Genomic DNA, 25,109 nt, shown 5'->3' on the forward strand with positions numbered 1-25,109 from the left:
CTCAAGCGCATTAATGACAATGCATATCAAATCGCCCTTCCCGGTGAGTAATGTTAGTGCCACTTTTAATGTCGCTGACCTTTCTCCTTTTGATATTGCAGATTCGAGGGCGAATCCTTTTGTGGAAGAGGGGAATGATACGAGTAACTCAGCCCAATTCAAAGGCCATAATAGAGATGAGTTTAGTTTTCCTCAAGGCCCAATTACGAGATCCAAATCCAAACAAATAAAGTCAAAACTCAACTTAGTGGTTCAAAACTTTATCACGAAAAAAATTCAAGAAGAAGAGTTGAAGTTTCAAGACAATAAATTCTGGAGTAATGATGAATTAGAAGAGACTAATTATGTTTGTGAGCCTAAACTCTCAATCTATGACGACAATCCCATGTGGAAAATGCTAACAAGCTTAAGCATTTCACTTCAAGAACCCCAATTGATCTTACAAGCTTAGACATTTCATATTGGGTTTAAGTTTTAGGCTTAATTTTTATTATATATAAGCACAATATTTTGTTTATTAGCTCTTATTATTTTATTATTATTTTATTCCGAATTTTTTATAATTATTAAGTATTTTAAGTTATTTAGGAATTTTATGTTAACAAGAAAGTTTTGTTTAAAACTACTTCTTGTTTAGATTAAATTAGAGTTCTAGTATACTTAGGAGTTTTATTTAGATTTATTTATCTAGCCTATATATAGGCCTTTGCATTGTACACAGGGAGACAATTGATTATTATTCTATTTCTCTTTTGAGTTAATAAATTCTCTTTGAGTTTTTTCTTTTCAAGAATTTCTCTTGAGTTTCTTTTAGAAGAGTTTTAACAATCTTTTTAGATTGTGGGGATCATCTTCAAACTTTTTCTTGCCAAGGTTTTTATCTTGGAGGGGAAATTAGAGCCGCTTGAAGGGGTTGTGGATTCTTCGTGTTTTCAAGGCTTCTTAGGACTTCTACACGCCACGTTCTATCTTTCCATTTATCTTCTTTATTCACTTCCTGAATCCTTGATTTATTATTTGTTTTAATTATTTTATCTAACTTGGATTTAATTTCATTTCAGGTTGTGTCAAGAAAAATCCAAGTTTCTTTCCGAACGTCTAGAGCCCTAAGTCAAATCCGCGACTTTGACAAACTTTACGATCCGCTTTCGCGTTCATCCTTCTCAACCTTTATCACCTACCGTGCTGGGTTGCGATTTTCTGTTTGTTCAAAATAATCGAATATTCTTTTGGAATTTCACTCATGTCTTTAAAAATTCTTCAAAACGAAGGTAATGTTCTATGTTTGGCAATTCGGGGAATCGTGCCCTATCGTGCTGGGTTGTGATTTCCTGTTTGTTCAAAATAATCGAATATTCCTTTAGAATTTCACTCATGTTCTCTAAATTCTAAAACAAGGCAATGTCCGATGTCTAGAAATTCGAGGAGTCGTGCCCTACTGTGCTGGGTTTCGATTTTCTCGTCGGACTAAATAATCGGGCATCCTTTTGCGGTTTTTGACATATAAACTTTTGGAAGTCAAAATTTATCGTGTTTTCGGGGGTATAAAGGATCGTGTCCTATCGTGTTGGATGTGATGCTGTATTCCTTTGAAACAAGAGAATTTTGACAACCAACTTGGGCTATTCAAATGTTTATAAAAGGAATCACATTTCAAAAAATATTTTTAAATTCTAGACATAAGGACAGTATTTAATCAATTTGGTACCAATTTTGGGCGTAGTGATGCTAATCCTTCCTCATGTGTAACCGACTCCCGAACCCGTTTTCTCCTATTTTCGTAAGGCCAAAATCGTTGTTTTAATAAAAAGAAATATTTTATTAAAATAACCAAATTTCTAGGTGATCCGATCACACCTAAACTAAAAAGATTGGTGGCGACTCCACATTTGGTTTTAAAAGTCGAATCCCCGTTTTTCTCTAAATTTGAAAGATGGTTTCGACAGCTGATACATTGATAAAGTTGTATTTTAGCTCTAAAAAGAATACATAACTTAATTCTGCCCCTAAAAAATAATTTGACTTCATCCTTATGGTTCATGTTGGCTAATCTTTTTAGGGATTGTGATGGTTCTTCTTAACAATGTCATTTCTAAAATTTGAACTAAAATTTTCTCTTCGAAAATGCAAAATATCTTACTAGTGTAACCATCAAAATTTAAAGAATAAACTAAAGTTCAAGTGCAAATTAAAGTCAAGATATGACAAGATTTAAAAGTCATGGTTGTCAAGAATATGTAATAGAGTCATCCAATCCATCCTAAATGTCCTTCCTTGTTGGTTAAGCATTTGGAAAACAAAAAAAAAAATTAAAAAGAAAGAGTGGAATCACAGTTTGATGAAATAACAAGCTTGATTGATGATTGTGTTGGTGATTTTTAGTTGAAAAATGTAAAGAAATGGAATCCATGAACGGATTGGATTGTAAAGTTCAAGTTCTTACAAGACCAACGTGAGCTCCAAAAATGTTCAATTTCTGGCTTCGCACTTTGTTTATAGATTGCCCATATATTGTTCATCGGTTGGTCATCTAATCATCTACTGTATTTAGAGTAAGCTGTGGCCTTGGTAGCCCCAACAATGATAAATTGGCTATATAAACCCTTTAAAATAATAGAGTAATGCATTTCAACGCACTCAAACTCACATCCTCCTATATTGGTAATAATGCCGATACCTATTGAGCTAAGACTCAATAATATTTGATGCACAATGAGTAGAGATTTTAAACTCCACAAGCAGAATTAAAAGTTGACAAATGTCCTATAAAATTAATAAAATATTTAAAAAAAACACGTCAATTTTTTAAAACTACTTATAAAATAAAAAAAAATAAACTATCATTATGTCGAAACTAGCTCTTCTTATTAATAGATATCTTTCCACACCCCTTTAAATCACTTCTCATTTATTTTAGTTCCCTAAAGAAAATAAAAAATTAATATCAATATAAACAACTTAGTATTTTACAAAATGTAGTGAAAAGATTTAGTGAGATCCAAACCCAACATTGGATCAATCTAATAATTGGCATTTCAAAATTGATTTATTAATAATATAAACATCACATCCTTCATTTTCAATACCATAATATTTCATGAAACATCCTTTTTGGAATCCCATGACATTTGTTTAATATTTGACTTCAAAATCGTTACATGACTAATAATATGGTTATAAAATCAATAGCATTATATAAAATTACTGTACAACCCAATGAAGCAATTGTTACTTAATAAAGCGGACTCCTTAATTAAGGGTAAATTAGATAAACATGTCGTTTTTTACAAAATAATTAGATAAACCGATTTTAGAGAGAGAAATAGAAAACCCTTCTTACAATAAGTGCTTTCAATTAACGTTGGAAAATGATTGTAAGAAGCGTTTTCCTTGATTAGATGTCAATAGTTTTGTCCTCAAGTCATGAGTTTAATTCTTCTCCTACTCACATTTGTATTTTTTATTTCATGTAGTTTTAAATTTTTTTTAATTTTAATTAATAACTCTTTTACTTATATAAATAAAGCAATAAATATGTAATTATATAATAAAAATATATATTATATATATCATTATCTTAAAAATATTTTTAATTAATAAATATTTTATTTATATATAATAAAAAATAATTTTGATTTTATAATATTAGAATTTACCATACCCACAATGTGGATAAAAAAATAATGATATTTGAAATATTTTATAAATAAAATAATAAATATGTAATTATATAATAAAAATATATTATATATATCATTATGTTAAAAATATTTTTAAATAATAACTCCTCTATTTATATAAATAAATTAATAAAAGTTATATATTTTTTATATTTATCATTATGTTAAATATATTTTATTTTTAACTAATTTGTTTGATTTTTTTCTTTATATAATTTTTTATATATTAATTATTTATTTTCTTCACCTACGTTCTAGGTGTGGTGAATTCTAATATTATAAAATCAAATAGTTATTTCAAATATTATTATTATTTTTATATGTAAGATATTTAAAATATCATTGTTTTTCATTTACATTGTGAGTATGGTAAATTCTAATATTATAAAATCAAAATTAATTTAATTTTAATTAAAAATATTTTTAACATAATGATATACAAAATATATATTTATTATATAATTTACCTCTTAATTTATTTATTTCATATTTATAATAATATTCTTTTTGTAAAAAAGAGAGAAATAATTAAACCAACGTATATATATATAGTGATTATATTAATTTAATTATCATAAAATAAGAAAAAAAGAAGAAGAAGAAGAAGAAGAAGAAGAAGAAGAGAATGTTACTTTGTAGCGGAAAGATCCAATAGTCTGCACTATTAAGGTTTAATTTTCGTTTATTATTTTATTTTTGTGCTCATCGTAAAATGATTGGACAGACAAAAAGAAATCCAAGGATTAGGCTTTTAAATTATCCCAATCTTATCAAAAATTATAAAAGAAAGACACTTATAATGTTTTTCTAGTTTAGTCCTTAAAATTTTTTTTTACTGACGTTAATCTAGGAATTTGGCAACTTTTCTCAGCTCTCGTCCATGTGATGATATGGCAGCTTAATATTATACCACATAATCAGCAAATTTTTTTATAAAAAATATAAAATTTTGTCATATCATTACATGGATCAAAATTAGGAAAAGTTGACGTGTTCCAATACTAATGTAGATCAAAAATAGTTTAGGGACTAGGTTTGAAAAAGTTAAGAAGTTTAGAAACTAAATGTTATTTTATCATTCTTTTTTAAATTCTAGAATCATTATAAAATATCACCTAATTGAAACCATGGGGGTTATATGAGATGGTAAGAGTCTCTCTTACCTTAACCAATGGTTGAGGGTTTGATTCTCGTTCTGGGTATGAAACAAGACTAAAACTCATGACCAATGTCTTCTCCCTTAACAAGCCTACAAAATACAAATGGTTAATATTAGACTTGGTCCAATGAATAGCTTGAGAGAGAAAAACAAAAGTATGTTCAAATTGACAATCAAAATATATTCAGATATCAATCAAACCATATTTCAAAATTTTTGAAACCTTATTAACTCTTGGTTATTAAATTAAGTTAGTTAAATATGAAACATTGAAAAATATATATTTCCCTCTTTTGTGTGTGGTTGAAGAAGAAGAACCACAAATTAAATTACATATCAAATTACATTCATTAAATCAAGATTTAGTGGTCATAAGATTATTAAAATAATCAAAGTTGATTTGACCAACCAAATAACCAGTGGGGTCTAAAGCACATTTGAGCATAGATTAAGGGGAAATTAATTACTTGTTTTACGTCCGTAGGCGTCGCTTCATTGGTTGATTTCGATGTTTTCATTGAAATTATCGAGAAGTCATTGTTATTATTTAATTGAGGAAGACGACAAATTAACTCATCAACTTAACACTCAATGCAATTGAGCATTTACTTAGGAAAATTCATATGAATTGTATAGTGGTGCCAACATAACTATGATTCATCTTTCCCGGTCAAACTTTACATCTCGATGTATTTATATATTGATTAGGCTACCTTAATATTACGTGATATATAATTAACGAGAATTAAATTTAAACTAAAATTATTAACAATAATAATAATCGGATTAAGATTTTTAAATTGAAAACATAGAAGGATTGAATTTATAAAATTTATTAAAGTATAAAGACTAACAACATATTTTAATAAAAAAAAAATTTAAAAGAACCATATGAAATGATCTTTTTTGATTTTGGCCCATATTTCTTTGTTAAATCCTAGAATTTATTTATACACTATTATTTTATGTTTAATTGAGTTGATCTCATCTATAAATTGAGTTTCAACTCAGTTCTAAATGACCAAAAACTTATTTACTTTACAAAAAAATAAATCTTATTTTGATTATATTTATATCTTATTATTATTTTGATAAATTTAATATATATACATATATACAAATGATGAGAATCATGGGGTATGAACCAAAATATCATAACTTTCAATATCTAGACTTCGCTATGTATGAAAAAGAAAATAGAGCTCAATTTTTTCATTTAAGTTAAAGTTATATTTAATTTTTATATTAATTTTTTTTATAAATTTATTACATAATTTCTTTTCACTCACATCCGCAAATGTGGCATAATCTATTTTTTTTATATTTTTTTGAATTTTTGTTTTTTTTTATTTAGCCATTATTGAATCGAAAGTTCAATATGTTGAATCAAAAATTGATAATCTAAAGGGTTTAACATCGATCCGATTTCTTTAAAAATTATACTTATAATAATAGTGCGAGATTGTCTTTTTTAAATTTAGTTAAAAGATGTTTTTCATAATACTAAAATTTAGATCAAAATATACTATCAATTCCTCTACGTTCATAAAGTTGAGATTTAATCCTTATGATAAAAAAAATAAAAAATTAAATTCTTTACTTTTTCAATTAAAAAGACCGAGTCCAATCATTAATTTCTTTAGCAGTTTCTATCAAAACATTTTAACTGCTAACTTAATTAACATGTTTATTTTTCATAAATCATATATTAATGATAACTTAATTAACAAACCAAATTTGTAAATTTTGGTGAAAAATACTATCAATTTTAATAATTGGATTAGGATTTTTTAAATAAAAAAAACTAAAAACATTAATTTTAATTTTTTAATGGTATGGACAACATGTTTTAACTTAAAATTTATGAAAATTGCAATTCAGTCCAAATTGAATTAATCAATTTAGTTAGTGAAAAGATCTTTAAAAAAAAAAGTCAAGATTGCTAATATAAATGTCAAATTGTTGTTCTTTGACCCTATTAGTCCTAAAAGTGATATAAATATTGGATATTAGAATGAATACTTTTCTTGATTAAACCCTATACTTTGGGTTACAATGTGGATGCCACAATATCCTTTGTCATGAAACCGAAGTAGAGTTTGGTCTTCATAAGGCATTAGAATTAGGTACCAAGGGGCATATGCTTTTGCAAGCTTAAGGAATTAATTAAGAGTGTGTTTATTATTGAGGTTGAAAGGGATAAATTATAATTTTAAATAATTTTTTGGTAAAGAGGTAATTTTTCAAATCAAACCTTAATTTTAAATTAATATTTTTTTATGTACAAGATACCAATAAAAAAAATCACATTAAACTACTAATATTCAGCGGATTCTCTGCAAACCTTCATTCTGGTAAAAAGCCAACTTTGCAATGCGATCAACTTCCATGTTTTCTTCTCTAAGGATATGAACAAAATTCCATTGAACCATTTCTAAAAAAATCTGCTGAATTCGCTTAATAAGTGCTGAATGAAAAGGCCCTGTAAACATTTCTTTCATTGACTGTATAACCTCGATGCTATCTGTCCAAATTGGCACTTTGTCCCATTTCTTGTTTTGAAAAATAACCAATCCGTCTAGAATATCCCATAATTCGGCATTGAATACAAAACACTGCCCCAACCTTCTATTAAATTCAAGAATCCACTGGCTATGATGACCCTTCAACATTCCACCAGTAGCAAATTTTTTCGAGTTCAAAAAGTCAAAATTTTTAACTTTTGGCTTTTGGAAAAATGCTTTTCCATGAGATTATCTTTTTTATCCCCTATTTAAGTCTTCTACTTTATATGTCTAAAATTGTTATCTTATCTTCGCAAAAGCACTTTTTGACAACATTGATAAATGCTATCAAAATTTAAAAAAACATTTTTTCTAACGCATTTTTTAAAAGCATTTTTCAACCTTAATAGTAAACTAGCCCTAAATTGTATTTAATATTGATGTCAATAAGTACATAATATATGGCACATCATTTCATTGTGTCTTGCAATTGCAAATACTATGATTTGGATAATAAATAGTAAGGTTTTTGTTAAAGTTGTGTGACCCAAATGCTAATAGATTGTTTACAAGTCAAGTTAAACAAAATATATTTTCTTTCTAGAAGATTTGGTATTTATGAGTATAATATATTTAGCATTTATTAGCATAATACATTTCACTTTGATTAGAATTAGGTTTTTTCAATCTATAAATAGATGTAGTCGAAACTCCTCTTGTAATCATTCGAATTCAACATAGTGAATTTTCTTTTCCTCTACCCGTGGTTTTTTCCTGAAAGGGTTTCCGCGTAAAATTTGTGTGTTCTTTATTTTTCTTTATTTTATTTTATTTTTACAAATTGGTATCAAAGCTTCCGGGTTGTTCATCTCAATCACGGTAATGGCGTCTTTGAAGTATGAAATTTCGATGTTGGATCACAACACCAGATTTACATTGTGGCAGATTAAGATGCAAGCAGTTCTTGCGCAGATGGATCTAGAGGATGCCCTGCTAGGGATAGATAAGATGCCTTCGACTTTAACAGATGAAGAGAAGAAGCGTAAGGATCGAAAGGCATTAACATAATTACATCTGCATTTTTCCAACGAAATTTTGCAGGATGTGATGAAAGAGAAGACCGCCGCTGCATTATGGAAAAGGCTAGAACAAATATGTATGTCGAAAACTCTAACAAGCAAGTTGCATATGAAGCAGCGTCTTTATGCTTATCGTTTGGAGGAAGGTGCGTCCGTACACGAACATTTAACAGTGTTTAAAGAAATTCTCTCAAACTTAGAGGCCATGGAGGTTCAGTATGATAAGGAAGATCTAGGGTTAATTCTACTTTGTTCGTTGCCCCCGTCTTATTCAACCTTTAGAGACATGATTTTATATAACCGTGAGTCTCTCACAGTTGATGAGGTTTATGATTCTTTGACCTCGTATGATAAGATGAAACATCTTGTGGTTAAACCCGACTCTTAGGGAGAGGGTCTCATTGTTCGTGGGAGACAAGATCGGAATGCTGATGATAATCGTGGAAGGACACATGAATAAAATCCTGGCTGTAAATTTAAGGGTAGATCAAAGTCTTCAAACAGAGGTAAAACTTGTAACTTCTGCAAGAAGAAAGGGTACATTAAATCTGAGTGCTATGAGCTACAGAACAAGATTAAGAGAGAGGTTACGAATCAAAAGGAAAAACAACCAGAAAATTCTGGTGAAGTTGATGTTGTAGAAGACTACAGCGATGGTGAACTTCTAGTCGCTTCCATCAACAATTCTAAAGTGAGCGAGGAGTGGATACTTGATTCAGGCTGCACCTTCCGCATGAGTCCCAATCGGGATTGGTTTACAACTTAAAAAACAGTGTCTAAAGGTGTTGTTTTGATGGGAAATAATACTTCATGTAAAATCGCAGGTGTTGGAACAATTAAAGTTAAGATATTTGATGAAATGGTTAGAACACTTAGTGACGTGCGACATGTTCCAGAATTGAAGAGAAATTTAATTTCGTTGAGTATTCTTGATTCAAAAGGGTACAGATACACAGCTGAAAGTGGGGTTTTAAAGATTTCCAAAGGTTCCCTTGTTGTGATGAAAGGGCAAAGAAAGACTGCCAAGTAATATGTTTTGCAGGGTTCTACTATTACTGGTGATGCAGCTGTCGCTTTCTCTTCCTTGTCAGATGATGATATTACAAAACTTTGGCATATGCGCCTAGGGCATATGAGTGAGAATAGCATGGTAGAATTGAGCAAAAGAGGACTTCTTGATGGGCAAGGAATTTGCAAACTAAATTTCTGTGAGCACTGTGTTTTTGGGAAGCAAAAGAGAGTTCGATTCACCAGAGGAATCCATAACATGAAGGGAATGTTGGAGTATATTCATTCTGATCTGTGGGGGCCATCTAGAGTGCCTTTGAGAGGCGGAGCTAAATATATGCTAACCTTTATAGATGATTTTTCCAGAAAAGTTTGGACGTTCTTCTTGAAGCAGAAAAGCGATGTGTTTTCCGCATTTAAGTCTTGGAAAATTATGATTGAAAAATAGACGGGAAAACAAATAAAATACCTCCGCACAAACAATGGCTTAGAGTTCTGTTCTGATGACTTTAATAGATTGTGCAAGTCAAAAGGGATCGTGAGACACTTGATAGTTCGTCATACTCCACAACAAAACAGCGTTGCAGAACGAATGAATAGAATAATCATGGAGAAGGTTCGATGTATGTTGTCAAATGCCAACTTACCGAAGTTGTTTTGGGCAGAAGCAGCCTCTACTGCATGTTTTTTGATCAACCGATCTCCATCCGTTGCCATTGAGAAAAAGACTCCACAAGAGGTATAGTCTGGTAATCCTGCTAATTATTCTGATTTAAAGATCTTTGGGTGTCCTGTGTATGCTCATGTTGATAATGGAAAATTAGAACCGAGATACATTAAATGTGTTTTTCTTGGTTATAAAGCTGGTGTAAAAAGGGTATAAGTTATGGTGTCCTGAAAATAGAAAAGTTGTGATTAGCAGAGATGTTGTTTTTGATGAAACTACTATGCTACCTAACTTATCTCTTAAAGACTCTTCTAATAAAGAAAATCAAAAGTAAGTGGAGCATCAGATTAATACAGAGTCGACTCCTCAAGTCAGTACAAAAATTAAGAATAGAGTTGCTTTTTCACCGCAATACTTTATCTCCAAAAACAGAACTAGAAGAGAAATTAAACCTCCAAAGAAGTATGCCGAGGCTGATCTAGTTACTTATGCTTTAAATGTGGCTGAAGATATAGATGCGAATCAAGAGCCATCTAATTATTCTGAGGCAGTTAACTGTGAAGACTTAGAAAAGTGGATGTTTGCTATGCAATAGGAGATGGAATCACTCCAAAAAAATAGAACATGGGATCTTGTGAAACTTCCTAAAGGTAAAAAGGCTGTTCGTTGTAAATGGGTGTTTAAAAAGAAGAAGGGACTCCATCAGTTGAAGAACCCAGATATAAAGTAAAGCTTATTGCAAAAGGTTACAGTCAAACTCCAAGAGTGGACTTCACAGATGTGTTCTCCCCAGTTGTTAAGTATAGTTCGATTCGAGTTTTGCTTGGTATTGTGGCCATGCATGATTTGGAGCTTGAGTAGTTAGATGTAAAAACTGCATTTTTGCATGGAGAACTTGAGGAGGATATTTACATGCAACAACCAGAGGGTTTTACAGTCTCAGAAAAAGAGGACATGTTTGCTTGCTAAAAAGGTCCCTTTACTGTTTGAAACAGTCACCAAGACAGTGGTACAAGAGGTTTGATTCCCTTATGACTTTTTATGATTTCAAAAGAAGTAGTTTTGACAGTTGTGTTTACTTTAAGAAAAACAGTGATGGTTCCTTTGTGTATCTTCTTCATTATGTTGATGACATGCTGATAGCAGCAAAAGATAAATGAGAGATAAGAAAGGTTAAAGCCCAACTAAGTGAAGAATTTGAGATGAAAGATTTAGGACCAGCAAAGAAGATACTTGGTATAGAGATTCTTAGAGATAGAAAAGCAAGTAAATTGTACCTAAGTCAGAAGGGGTACATTGAAAAAGTTCTTTGCAGGTTCAATATGCAGAGTGCTAAGCCTGTTAGTACTCATTTAGCAGCCTATTTCAGACTTTCATCGGCTTTGTCTCCACAATCAGATGATGAGATTGAGTACATGTCACATGTTCCATACTCTAGTGCAGTGGGACCTCTCATGTATGCTATAGTTTGTTCACGTCTAGATTTATCATGTGCAGTCAATGCAGTTAGCAGATACATGGTGAATCCCGGTAAAGAATACTGGAAAGCAGTTCAGTAGATTTTAAGATACTTACGAGGTACTACTGATGTTTGCTTACAGTTTGGAAGAACTAGAGATGGAGTCATTGGGTATGTTGATGCTGATTTTGCTGGAGACCTTGATAGAAGAAGATCTCTCACAGGTTATGTCTTTACAATCGGAGGTTGTTCAATCAGTTGGAAAGCCACTTTGCAAACTACACTCGCTTTGTCTACTACTGAAGCTGATTACATGGCAATTACTGAGGCTTGTAAAGAAGCTATTTGGTTGAAGGGACTCTTTAGTAAACTTAATGAAGACCTTCAAATCAGTACAGTATTTTGTGACAGTCAGAGTGCAATCTTCCTTACAAAAGATCAAATATTTCATGAGAGAACAAAACACATTGATGTTCGGTATCATTTTGTTCGTGATATTATTGCTCGTGGTGATATTGTTGTGAGCAAAATTAGTACTCATGAAAATCCTGTAGATATGATGACTAAGTCACTTCTTATAACCAAGTTTGAAACTTGGTTGATGTTCGTTGTTGAAGTTAAACCCTTAAGGGGTTTTATGGAAGAGGTGAAGAACTTGTTCGTTGAGAATTCGTGTCAAGGTGGAGATTGTTAAAGTTGTGTGACCCAAATGCTAAGAGATTGCTTACAAGTGAAGTTAAACAAAATATATTTTCTTTCTAGAAGATTTAGTATTTATGAGTATAATATATTTAGCATTTATTAGCATAATATATTACACTTTGATTAGAATTAGGTTTTTCAATCTATAAATAGATGTAGTCGAAACTCTTTTTGTAATCATTCGAATTCGAAATAGTGAATTTTCTTTTCCTCTGCCCGTGGTTTTTTCCCGAAAGGGTTTCCACGTAAATTTTGTGTGTTCTTTATTTTTCTTTATTTTATTTTATTTTCACAATTTTGAAATCAATTATTTAGAATGGAGAAAATAGTATTAAAAAAAGTTACATTTTTTATTTAAAACTATCATAATCCAATGTAACAGTAACGCCTTATGTGAGAGCATATTACAATAGGATCCTATGAAATTTATTTTAAATCAATAGATATGGTTAAAAAACAGAAACGAGAAGATTGTAAACATTTGATTAAGCTACATCAAAAACTAGAAAATTGTGCCGGTAATCTAGAACCTATTAAATCAATTATCAAATATATTCGTTTTCTCTGGAAATAAGCATATCTTTTTCTTTCTTTTTTTTTAACATTGAAACCGATTAAATTGGTTAAAATGTAAATTTAAATTTTTTAATGTAAATCTTACATGATATAATCATAAATTAGTATTTTTTTTATTTTTTATTTCTATCATTGATTTAAAACAATCACACGATATTTCACTATAATAAGCTCATTAAATAGATGTAATCCAATATCGAAATTATGAATTGGGCGATGAAACAAGCATACCAAGAGACAAGCAAGAATGATAGGAAAGCCGCATGCAATGGAAGAGTAGTTGGCGGCATCTCTCACGGGCGTAATAATGGGGGAGATGTCCATTTTGTATATTTGAGAGAGCAGATAGGCTATAGCCAATAGTAATTTACCCACATTTTTGCTTTTGTATTGAGAAAGAGAAAGAAGAAAAGGCGAAAAAAGTCTCGACCTTGTTTGTGGGGGGCATTGATGAGATTAGATTAGTGGATCTGTCCTTGAAAAATCCACCAATTCTGCTTTCCAAATCCTTCAATGTCTCCATCACATGTCAATAGAATCCTCTCTCCCCATCTTTGTTTGCTTCAGAGGGTTTTGGCCTTCGTTTGTGTACAAAAAGTACAATGGTAATTAGTTCAAATCAAGGCTAGTCTTCCAAATTTACTTATAGGCTCAAGGTAAAAATATATTTAAATTTTAAAAATAATGTTATTAAGATCGAGAATTGTGAATTTTAAATATGAAGGCTCAACATAATATTGATATTTAAATGTCATTTTTGCAGAATAATCTCTCAAAAGAGAAAGATAAACAGATAGTAATCTCAACACTAGAAAAATTCAAAAAAAAATCAATGATACATCATATTGATTAAACTGTTAAAAATTACATCTTAGCTTAACTATCATCAGTCTTACCTAATAAAGAACTTTGGACAACTAAAAAATCATTGCCAAGAGAACACTGCATCAATGATGCATAAAAGGTCAAATTTTAGATGGCTTATCATTCTCATATTGGGTTTCAATTTTATAAGCGATATCATTTGTGCTATATTATAATAAGACACTTCGAGAAGAGTTTTCAATAAATTTGACAACATTCGTACCTTGATAAATGAAATATATGCACAAAAAATATAACTAGAAATTAAAAAAAAACTAAAACCACTATTACTTTTAGAGGAGATAGAATGAATAAAACAAAAATCACAATACTATGACTAAAATGAAAATGAAAATAAAAATAAAAATAAAAAATATTGTAAAAAACCCGCAACCAACAACATGGCAAAATAAAAGAAATCCTTAAGATTGTGGCTTACATGAAAGTTGGTATTAAATTCACTAATCTAAAATTTAAAAAATCCAAAATTTAATTTATAGACATTTTAAGTAGACAGATAAGATTAGTTTCCAACTAAGACCCCTTTGAATGCAAAATAATCCACGATGAGATGAAATGTTGAGTGAATTTTTTTTTCCATATTTTCATTATTTTAGGATTTTAATCATTTGATTCTTAGGTTGTGTTATTACAAGTCCAATTACTTGGAGTTTAAATCGTGCTATTTGTTGAAATAATTTTTGTTTTAAGTTTGAAATGGAGTTAACATAGGTTAAGATAAGGTGTAGAGAGGTGAAAATTAGAATGGGTAGGGGTGATGTAATGGTGGGGGCAGGTAAATTGCAGTGCAGTGAAGTGAAGTGCAGGGATATTGGGTTTGGTTTTCACTTTTTCTCACAGTCTTCCCCGGAATTCAAGGAGAAGAAAAGAAAGAAAGAGCAATTCCCGATGAAAGAGACACCTATACGGTGACCTTCACCATCCTCAGTCACCGCACGTGATCTCTCTTCTTCCATCACACCTCCCTTTTAGCCAGGCTTTCACCTTTCCTTAGCTTCTTGGTTCTTGTTCACTCTTTTTCACAAATTTATATGCCCCTGGCCCTGGGCACTGCCATTTGCAATCTCTATGTATCCCCCCCCTCTCTCTCTCTCATTATTCCCTCAATCTGTCCATCAAATCAAATCTTCTCTCACTGCATCACTGAAATTACTATGTCCATCTAAGTTTAATTTAATTTAAATTTATGAGGTGCAAGAATGTGACAAAATTTTGAAGGTTTTACTAGTATTTGAAGAGATTAATTTATTGAAGTGTTAGAAATAAGATAAAGCTATATTTTTAAGTATAGTGTAGGAGGTGTTTTTTTAGTAAATATTTTGTCAATTTTATTTAAAAATAAGTAAATTAATTTTTACACATTAAATTAAAGAGTAAATTGATTTTTTATTAATTTTTTTACTCATTTTTATTGTGACTAATAAAATAACTAGATAATTACATGTGATGTGTATCTCGAGTTGACATATAAAGTCTAATTTTGAACAGTAGAAGTGGATGAAACTTTTAACAAATTGATCAATTTACTCTTCGATCTAATATATATAGACTAATTTGCTCATTATTTGAGTAGAAGGTCCAAAATGGTCCAAAATGCAATTTGACTTCTAGTACACCGACTTCTATGATATTTTTACAAGAACATTTGTATTTTAGCTCATCTAAGATCTACAAAATTATAAATTAATACATGATCATATTACACTTTAACCCTCTTAAAATGATAAAATTGTAATTTAATTTTTTAAAATTATAAATTTTTAAACTTACAATAAAATTTTTATATTTTAACTCTCATAAAAATTATAAATTTTTATTTTTTAAAATTATAAAATTTTAAACTTACAATAAAATTTTTACATTTTAACCCTCATAAAAATTATAAATTTTAAAATAAATTCTAAAAAATTAATATTTATATATCATAAAACAATATAAAAATACATTAATTTCACATTGAAAAAACAACAAATTTTGTAATTATTAATGTCATGTCTTAATCAGGAAAATTGTTGAAAACTTTCATTAGTCAATTAATATGGATTTTTAAAAAAAATCCTCAAATAATGAAAAATTTAAAAGTATTAGTGATAGGAGACAAGACATAACATCAATAATAAGATTATTTGAAAATTAGGATTTGACAAATATTTATAATTTATCAATGTGAACAGTATTCAACATAGCTTTCATTTTCTCTGGACTATATATTCTGAGTTGCAGTACAGTACTTTAAAATCTCCAGTTCACAACCTCGTATCACTGTTTTCAATTCCTTGTACCATTTTTTTTAGAACTTAATTAATCAAATTGTTGTTCTAATATATATGTATATATGTGTATATATGCACACGGTTCAAACCAATTTGAAGAAAGACAATGATGACATTCAATACTAGGTGCTTATAGTTTTGAAGGTGTTCTTGGATTCGTGCTGAAATTAATTTTGATGGAATTGAAAATAGTAGTGAAGATAAAATTATTTATTATAATTGTTAGTTCTTGTTGATAACAGGAATCAATAACGGAAAGAACTAACGAAGGTGAAATTTGAAAGACTATTCATCTTTAAGGGGTAGAGAGTCGTTAAGAAGAGAGGATGAGAAGATGAGAAGAGAGAAAGGTCAATTAGATAGTACAGAGAGTAAATATTGTGCACAAGGGCGAGGGGAAGTGAAGCTAGAATTGTTGATAAGGGATCGAAATATTTATATAAAATATACATATTGAAAGTAGGTCCGACCAATATATAGAAAAAATAAAATAAGTTATATGCTTAATTTATATTAGAAATTCTAATTAATTAAGTTTATATTTTACCTAATTAATATTTAGATACTATTTATACTTAGATATTGCAATTATTAAACTTTATTTTTACCAAAATTTAAATATTACTTTGTAATAATTTATCAAATTAAACTAAAAATGATACTAGATTTATTATTAAAAACTATAAATCCTATAAAAGAAATCAAATTAAAAAAATTGAAAATCTTTGGGGGCAAAATATAAATTTGTCTTTTTTTAAACACTAATATAACATTAAAAAAAATTAAAACTGAAAGGGCCTAAAAGAAATTTTAAAAAATTTAGAGGGCCGGGCCATTACCTACCTCTCTGAATTCTTCTATGTTTTTAGCCCCTGAAATTTTATAAAACTTTAAGTAAATAAATAGTAAAATTATAATTTGACCCCCAAAATTGATAAAATATTGATTTAGTCCTCCTAAAAACTACAAAGATACATGTCAATACAATGGTGAAAATGCATTTTGACTCTCACAAAAATGTATAACTCAATCTTTGCCCCCTTAGAAATTTTTTTGGCTTCACCTTTGGTTGTCCATATGCTTCCATTATTTAGGTGAGAGAGCTTATGTATGAGATATGAGATGTCACATGTAAGCATCTTGTTGGCGGTAGGATTACCTGGCATTTATTTATAAAAGCGACGATGTGACATAATAATCAATAATGCGGGTTATTTAAGGCAGGACAATCAATAGCCGCCCCATCACAATTAAAGGGTCATAAAAGGCGCATTTTATTATTGAAGAAGGTCAACTCTTTTAAGAGAAATTTTTAAAATGTTATGTATTAACAATCAACCGATCTCCCAATAATCGAAGGTATTATCTAGAGATAAACAATCTTCAACAAAATGACACCATCTTCCACTTGAAAGATAAGGAGAAGAAAAGAAAATATGAATGAAATTTCCACACTAAAACATTGTTTAACCATTGGGTTAAGTTGATTAACCTTAGATACAAACAAATGTTCATAACAAGTCAAATTAACTTGTCAAATCGGCAAAACCCCCACCACAAATTCACCTACTTTAGAACCTTACCTTTTGAATATTTTGATTTATGGTCAATTTTGGTGTTCTTAGACACCCCTTTAATTAAAATATTAATCAAATAGAATTCGATAACGCAAATCCCATTAAACTAACACGCCCTTACGTTGGATTAGGTATCCTAAGTAACATATATATAAATTATTATACACAATTAGAAAGCTCCCCCACCGTTAATTTGGGTATATATACATGCAAGTGTGCATAAAATATGTGTATAATTGTCATTTCAAGAACATTTGAAAGGGTATGTTATATTCTTTTTAATGCTTAAACGATAAATTAATATTTAAATTATAATTTTTTAATTTTGGTATTTAAATTTTTGGGATCGGAATTGGATATATAAACTATACTTCGTTTACATAAATTCTTTTAAATCATTACATCTCAGGTGATATTTTTTTATATAACTGATAAAAACAAATTACTGTCACATACTTATGCCAAACTGAGCATAGAGTGAGTATATTATCTTTAATTTCTTGAAGGCTTAAATGTCTGTAAATTATTAGTAAATTTATGTTTTAGTCATTCAATTTCAAAATATTACAAATCAAAATTTTTTTATTTAAATCATTAAACTGATAAATTTATTTTTCAAAATTTGACTAATAAACATCGAGCAACGATTTAACCACTGAAATACTTAATTAACAATATAAAAATAGTAGACAATACTCTGCGTTGAGGTTACGTGGATCCAAGAATTGGATTTGACATTAGAGATTCGTGTGCCAAAATCTTTAAGTCATTTTAAAGTCCTAAAGGGACAATTGTGATAAGCAAGAAAACTTTGATCAACCTTTTACTCACCATTAATCATAATGTGCTCTTAACGCGCCTTAATTATTAGGGCTCTTCACATTATATCTATATTTTATTTATTTTTAAAGTTAGATAAGTCATATAAAATTTTTATAATACTAAGTTAACTAATTAATTAATGGATTAATTTTTTTTTCAATAAACAATCAATTCATTAGAACAAAGTATGTTTAGAAAGGATAAATATATATATTAATTTAAGAAGTGATTTTATTATACAACTTTTGAAGACCTATGAAATCCAACAATGATTGTTTTTCATGTATAAAATTGCTGCAAACTTAATAAAATATTCAAAAAAATTAAATAGTATGAACGACAATAAATTTATATTTGTTTATATAATTTTTTAACTTTTGATGATGAGCATAATGTACGGATATATACCTTAAATTGCACAATCTGTCTACTATTTTCATGCTCCCCCGCCTTATAACTAGAATTTATGGTTGAATATTTAATAATCACATATGATTTGATTTTTTTTTGATGAAATGAATATTTTCTTTTTGTAGTCTCTTCTATTTCTTTTTATGCAACTACCTCTTAAATATTTTAATTCGATTTTAACTTGATTTTAGTTCTATTCCATATTGAATTTAAGATGAATTCAATTTTTATTTTATAATTTTGTTGATACATAGTATCAATAAAGGTCAAGATCGAAGGGGATGGTGTTCTCTTTCAAAAAAACAGAGTGGAAGCTCCTCAAATGGTGTGTCTAGGATTACTTGAATCAAAGGTATTTCAAGTCGGATCTCGAGTTGGGTTATTATATATTTTATTTTATTATAATAGTATAACAAATTTATTTCTTTTCTTTTTAAATTAATTTTCATTAAACATTCTAAATAATGATAGTTAATTTATTTTAAATAAAAATAATTTTATGAAGGCATCTCAAATTTAATATAAAATTGAAATAAATATAAGTTTAAAATCCTTTATATGACATCAAATATAATATAATTTGAATTTAGTCTTATAGTATTTTCATATATTTTTAAATTAATTATATTTCCATTTTTTTTGTAAATAAAAATAGTGAAAATGAATAAAGTAAATAAATTTTTATAGGATAATTATTTGGTGCTGAAAGAATAAAAATTCCATAGGCACTCTTAAAATGATAACAAGTGTATTTTAAATAAATTTTAAAATCTAAAAACTAAAAGAATGGAACACTTGTCACCATTATAACTTTACATGCGGAAATTTTATCCTCTCCCGGCGGTGTGCATCTAATAATAATCTCTTTTTATAAGGGTGATTATTTAATACATTGATAACAAAATTTTAACTCTGTAGAGACTTAGGAAATGATATATTGAGTAAACTTGCTGGTTTGGGTTTAGTTCGTACTCTTTATTTTTCATTTTGCTCATTTTTTACCTGCTTTATCGATTTAATAAATACGATTTTATCTTAAAAAAAAACATTTAAGTATTTCAATATCAAAATTTTTATAATTTTGTATGTAAATTTTTTTCTTGAATAAAGAACAAAAAAATCATATCACTAATAATGTTAATCCAAACCCAAGTAGTCTTGAGTGGTTGAATTGTGAAAACTTTTGTTTGATTTTAGATTATAATTTATTTCATTTACTTTCTATCCTTGATTAACTTACATATTGGAGTTAGGTAAGTGTTGTCTAGCCAAATTTAATTAATAACTCATGCAAGAAAATAAAAATCCCTCTTTCGGGACAGTCTTTTTAAATTAATTAATTTATGGATTATTATTTTAATTAAACGAGTTTTTTCATCTTCACGAACGAATTTAAAAAATTATTATAATTTTATTTATTAATTCTTAAATATTAATTAAAAATGTGTAATAATATTTTAATTTTGCTTATAAAATTAAAAATTTTACAATCAAATAATTATTTATGCATTTTTTTTTATGCTTTGAAGTTTAACCTTTGCACGCTTGCAAATGCCGACCTCTTTGCTTTATAGATTTGCCCACTTCAAGGCCAACAGCAAATTTGAAATTTATAAATAAATAAAATCGATGACTTCTTTGCTTTACTTTGGACACATATGATGGCAATTGAAGTTGAAACCTTTTTATTGTCATCTGGACCGGCGTTATAATATAGAAATAGCAGTTGGGGTAAGATTAAATATTGTACTATGAGATAAAATAAAAGTTAAACGTGCTATACTAACAGTAAATATTCATTCAAAAAGACCCTAAATATGCTTGAATTCGTTTTATAAAAAAGTTAAAAAAAATTAGTCGAAGTAATAGTTAATACATGAAGTTGAACCCTTGGTTTAAGTTAATTATTTAATGTAGTTTTATAATGTTATTGATATCTTAAGAAAAAAGAAAATAATTACAAACAATTGGTTAGGCTTTCATTTTCAAGAAGAAGAATATTTTTTAAAACATCAATTTACTATATATTTAATCTCAATCAACTAGTTATATATTAAAGGAGGGTCAATCTATTTTATTTTATTTTATCGTTTCATGTATAAATTCCATTAAAAAAGCTTCAAATGGAAGATTAAATATTCTTAACAAATTATCATCCTTAAAAATATTGAAACCCAACTCCCAACTCCTCAACTTTTGTCCTCTTTATTGAGTAGAAATCAAATTTTCAACACCTTCTAAATATATATAAAGTATACCAAAAGTTTTTAGAAAAAAACTATTTTAATTATTTAAAAAATCATATCTTATGAATTTCTAAAAAAGGAACACAACCCATATTTCCTTTTATAGCACTTCATAAAATATGCTATATATATATGTAAGTAATTTTAAAAGGAAATGCATGGTTATAAAACTATGATATATATGAATATATAATCCAAAGTCAAGCAAAATAAAACAAGGGGCGACGACGGCTAAAAGGAGGGGCGGAGGGCCATGAAGGGTGGTGGCGGATACGACAAGAGTGGGACCCACGCGCCGCTGCTCTTTTGCCCACTTGCCTCCCCATTGTTTTTTCTTTTTCAATGTATTTGTTGATAAACCAAAAACTTGGTCAACCATGTGTGAAGGGTGGTAACCGTAGTTAAGACCAAGCTCCAATGAGCAAAAACCAAAGGTTAAAACATCCGGTCATCTAAACCCCATCCACACAATTCAAATCCAATGCATCTTCTTCTCCTCTACTTCTAGGGTTCATTTGCTCAATTGTTTTCTTTTCTAATAAAACAATCACACACCCTTTCTGCCTCGTGCATTCCACCTTCCATCCATTCTTGAATTTTTTTTCAAAATTGAAGCTTCGAAAACTTTGAGATGTTAAAACATTTATTTTTTCAAAATTGAAGCTTCGAAAACTTTGAGATCTTAAGTTTAAGTACTATACGAGGATTCTCTTCTAAATTTGTTCTAATTAATTAATTAATTAATTAATTAATTTGAGTTCAACCACAATTCAATACAACATTTATAGTAATTAGTTTTGAAGAGAAATTTTGATACAAGGGTAGAAATACAAATTATCCATGGGTGAATCTAAGATTGATATCGATTGGGAATTGTAACACTTGTTTTGCCATTATCCTTTTGATTTAATCCATTAAATTTCTTCATTAATTACATAGGTATTCATTGATGTTGAGACTTTAACTGTTTAAGATGTCATTATATTCATTGATGTTGAGACCTTATCTATTTAAGATGTCATTGTTCGAACAATACTTGAGACAACAAGTTGGAACACAAGTGTAATGAATTTTGTTGACATCTTTGACTTGGATTATTTGGCTTTATTTGGTGCTTAAGTTGATTTGAATTTATTTAAATGTGAATATTATATTTTGAAATTTAAGGAGATTTTGTGCGAATAATTCTTTTATTTTTAATGCTAATTTATCTACTCAATTACTTGGACAAGGTATTGATCTCAACCTATATAGAGGTTGCATTGCTGCATATGTTGGGTGTGCTTGTTGAGTGCTTTTGACTGATTATTTGCTTAACTTTGCTTTGTATTTTTGCACTATTTTGTTTATATATTTCTTCGAAAGTAAACCTTATTATAAGTAAGATTATTTGGGATGAGTGATTGTAACATTGGAGGTTCTTTGTTAGCACTGCAATTATCTATAGTATAAAGTAGATTAGGCTTTAGCCAATATGATTTTAGATTCATTGTTGAGTAAACTCATTCACTAAGCGAGACTCCATAAAGTAAAATAGACGAATTCAAATTGCATTGACAAATATCGTGTATTCTCTTTTTGAATTTGTTAAATATACTACTTTGTTCCAACTTTTGTTTGGTACATTAATTAGAATAATTGGTTGGAACAACTAACAAACCAAAAGCTTTCTTAATTCATATCTTTTCACAAATATTCCCCATGCTCTTGAATTCTCCAATTGTATTAATTTTTTATTAAAGGAATTATCAATCTATAAGTTATGGTGATTCCAAATATATAACGTTATAAATTTAAAATAAATCAATGTACTCCTCAATATTTATACATCGTGTTGACTTAATTTAAAAAAATTAATATATTTACACATTGTATAATTTATTTATATTTTATATTTTTTCTTTTCTTTATGACACTTTAATCTAAAAAGTTAAAAAAATAAACAAATTTATTAGCCAAATTTGATTGAAAGTATAAGAAACACCAAAAAATCCAAGACAATAAATTTAATTTTTTTTCTTATTCTTTTAAAATCAGCCTTCAATGTTACAAAGAAAAATAAAATCACAAAAAAGTTCAAATTACACAATATGTAAATGTTGAGAGTAATTTTTTTTAGAATCAACACTAAATTAACACAAATGTATAAATACTGAGGGTAAAGTTGCTATTATACCAATTTTAAAAGTTACCAAGTTATCTTCCTGCTAGTCACCACAAAAGAAAAAAGTCAAATAATTAAATGACCATTTTGTAACTTTTCATATAATTGGGTGAGTAAAACAGAAATTTATTAATAATTAAGTGACTAGAGAATGAAATTTACCCATCAATAAAATAAAATAACCTTACTATTTTAAACGCCCACGCTCATAAAAATGAGAGTAGTGTTGGCATCCACCAACTTTGCATCTCAAAAAAAGAAAATAAAAATAAAGAAATAATTTCAACCAATTCATAGTATATTAGAAATGACTGCGTTTTTTATTATATATATAAACTTTGTTTTGTCTCCTCCTTCACCTCCCTTCTTCCACTTCACCGCCCTTTCCTTTGCCTATACTCAATTCTTCGTTGTTTTCAATTTTCTCTTCTTTTTCTCTTTTAAAATCAAAAACCCTTTCTCTTCATAGCCTTTCCCTTTTTTTTTTTAGTCCAGTTTTTTTTTATATAAATTTAAACAAATCTCCTTTGTTGAACAGTTTTTAATCTAAATTAACTTACATATATATATATTATATATACTACTAAGTTATTAACATGGCTGGTCTTGATTTAGGCTATGTTCATCATCAACTTCATAGACCTGACCTTCATCTTCAACACCAATCTGAACATGAAGACCACCTTACCGGTGGCGGAAGCGGCGGTGGATCAGCCGATGACTTGATGAACACAGGTCATAATGATCTTGTTGCTCGTAGACCAAGGGGTCGTCCACCTGGTTCCAAAAACAAGCCTAAACCACCAGTTATTATCACCAGAGAAAGTGCAAACACCCTTAGAGCTCACATTCTTGAAATTGGCAACCGCTGTGATGTATTCGATTGTATAGCCAACTATGCTCGGAGACGACAAAGGGGTATCTGTATATTATCCGGCAGTGGTACGGTCACCAACGTCACCATTAGACAACCATCAGCAACTGGTTCTGTGGTTACCCTTCATGGTAGATTCGAGATTTTATCACTTTCCGGTTCGTTTCTACCACCGCCAGCTCCACCCGGTGCCACCAGTTTAACCATCTTTTTAGCCGGTGGTCAAGGACAAGTTGTAGGTGGAAACGTAGTTGGTGAACTTATGGCAGCTGGACCTGTTATCGTCATAGCTTCATCCTTTACAAATGTAGCTTATGAAAGATTACCTTTAGAAGAAGATGACGGTGGTGGAAACGGCGGTGCAAACGGCGGTGGAAATGGAAATAACATGTTTGCTGATCCAGGTTCTACTACACAACAAGGTGGGTTACCTTTCTTTAATTTGCCACTTAATATGCCTCCTAATGTTCAATTACCAGTTGAAGGATGGCCTGGAAATTCCAGTGGTAATAGACCTCCATTTTGAGAACTTGTCATTTATGGTGGATCATAAAAAGGTCAGCAAAATTTCATGGGAACTAGTTTATGTTCATCTTATGTTGAATGTTAATTTTAGGGTATTTTTAGGCTTTCTTTTTGGGGGATTTTTGGAATCTATGATTTAAGGAAAATAGTTTCTTTCTTGTTGATGATATGGAACAATTAACTTTCTTGCTATAAGAAAAAAAAAATGGTTTGATATTATGATGTATGGATAACAATGTGTTACTAACATATATCAAATTAGGGTTTCCCCCTTTCTTTAATTTCATTTATATACATACACAAATATAGGCTCAAGAGACATAACAAAGGACATGAAACTTAGGACTTGAAACATACAAAAAAGGGGTTCCAAAGTAAAAAAATCTTGTAGGATATGGTAACATGGGATAGTGTAATTCCTTTTTTGCATTGTTTTCAGGAGAGAATATATATATATATATATATATATATATATAAGAAAACAGTAATAAAAATATA

The 25,109-nt window shown here is 29.1% G+C and overlaps 1 protein-coding gene across 1 annotated transcript; it reads left to right on the top strand.

Annotated features, from left to right (window-relative positions):
• The first annotated feature begins 23,577 nt into the window (after positions 1 to 23,577).
• Positions 23,578 to 24,827, top strand: LOC121223348 (AT-hook motif nuclear-localized protein 23). Its single transcript, XM_041104630.1, has one exon. It carries the CDS (start codon positions 23,809 to 23,811, stop codon positions 24,610 to 24,612), a length of 804 nt encoding a protein of 267 aa, XP_040960564.1. The 5' UTR covers positions 23,578 to 23,808; the 3' UTR covers positions 24,613 to 24,827.
• The last annotated feature ends 282 nt before the right edge of the window (positions 24,828 to 25,109 follow it).

This window comes from Gossypium hirsutum, chromosome A03 (assembly GCF_007990345.1).
Source record: "Gossypium hirsutum isolate 1008001.06 chromosome A03, Gossypium_hirsutum_v2.1, whole genome shotgun sequence".
Lineage (NCBI taxonomy): Eukaryota > Viridiplantae > Streptophyta > Magnoliopsida > Malvales > Malvaceae > Gossypium > Gossypium hirsutum.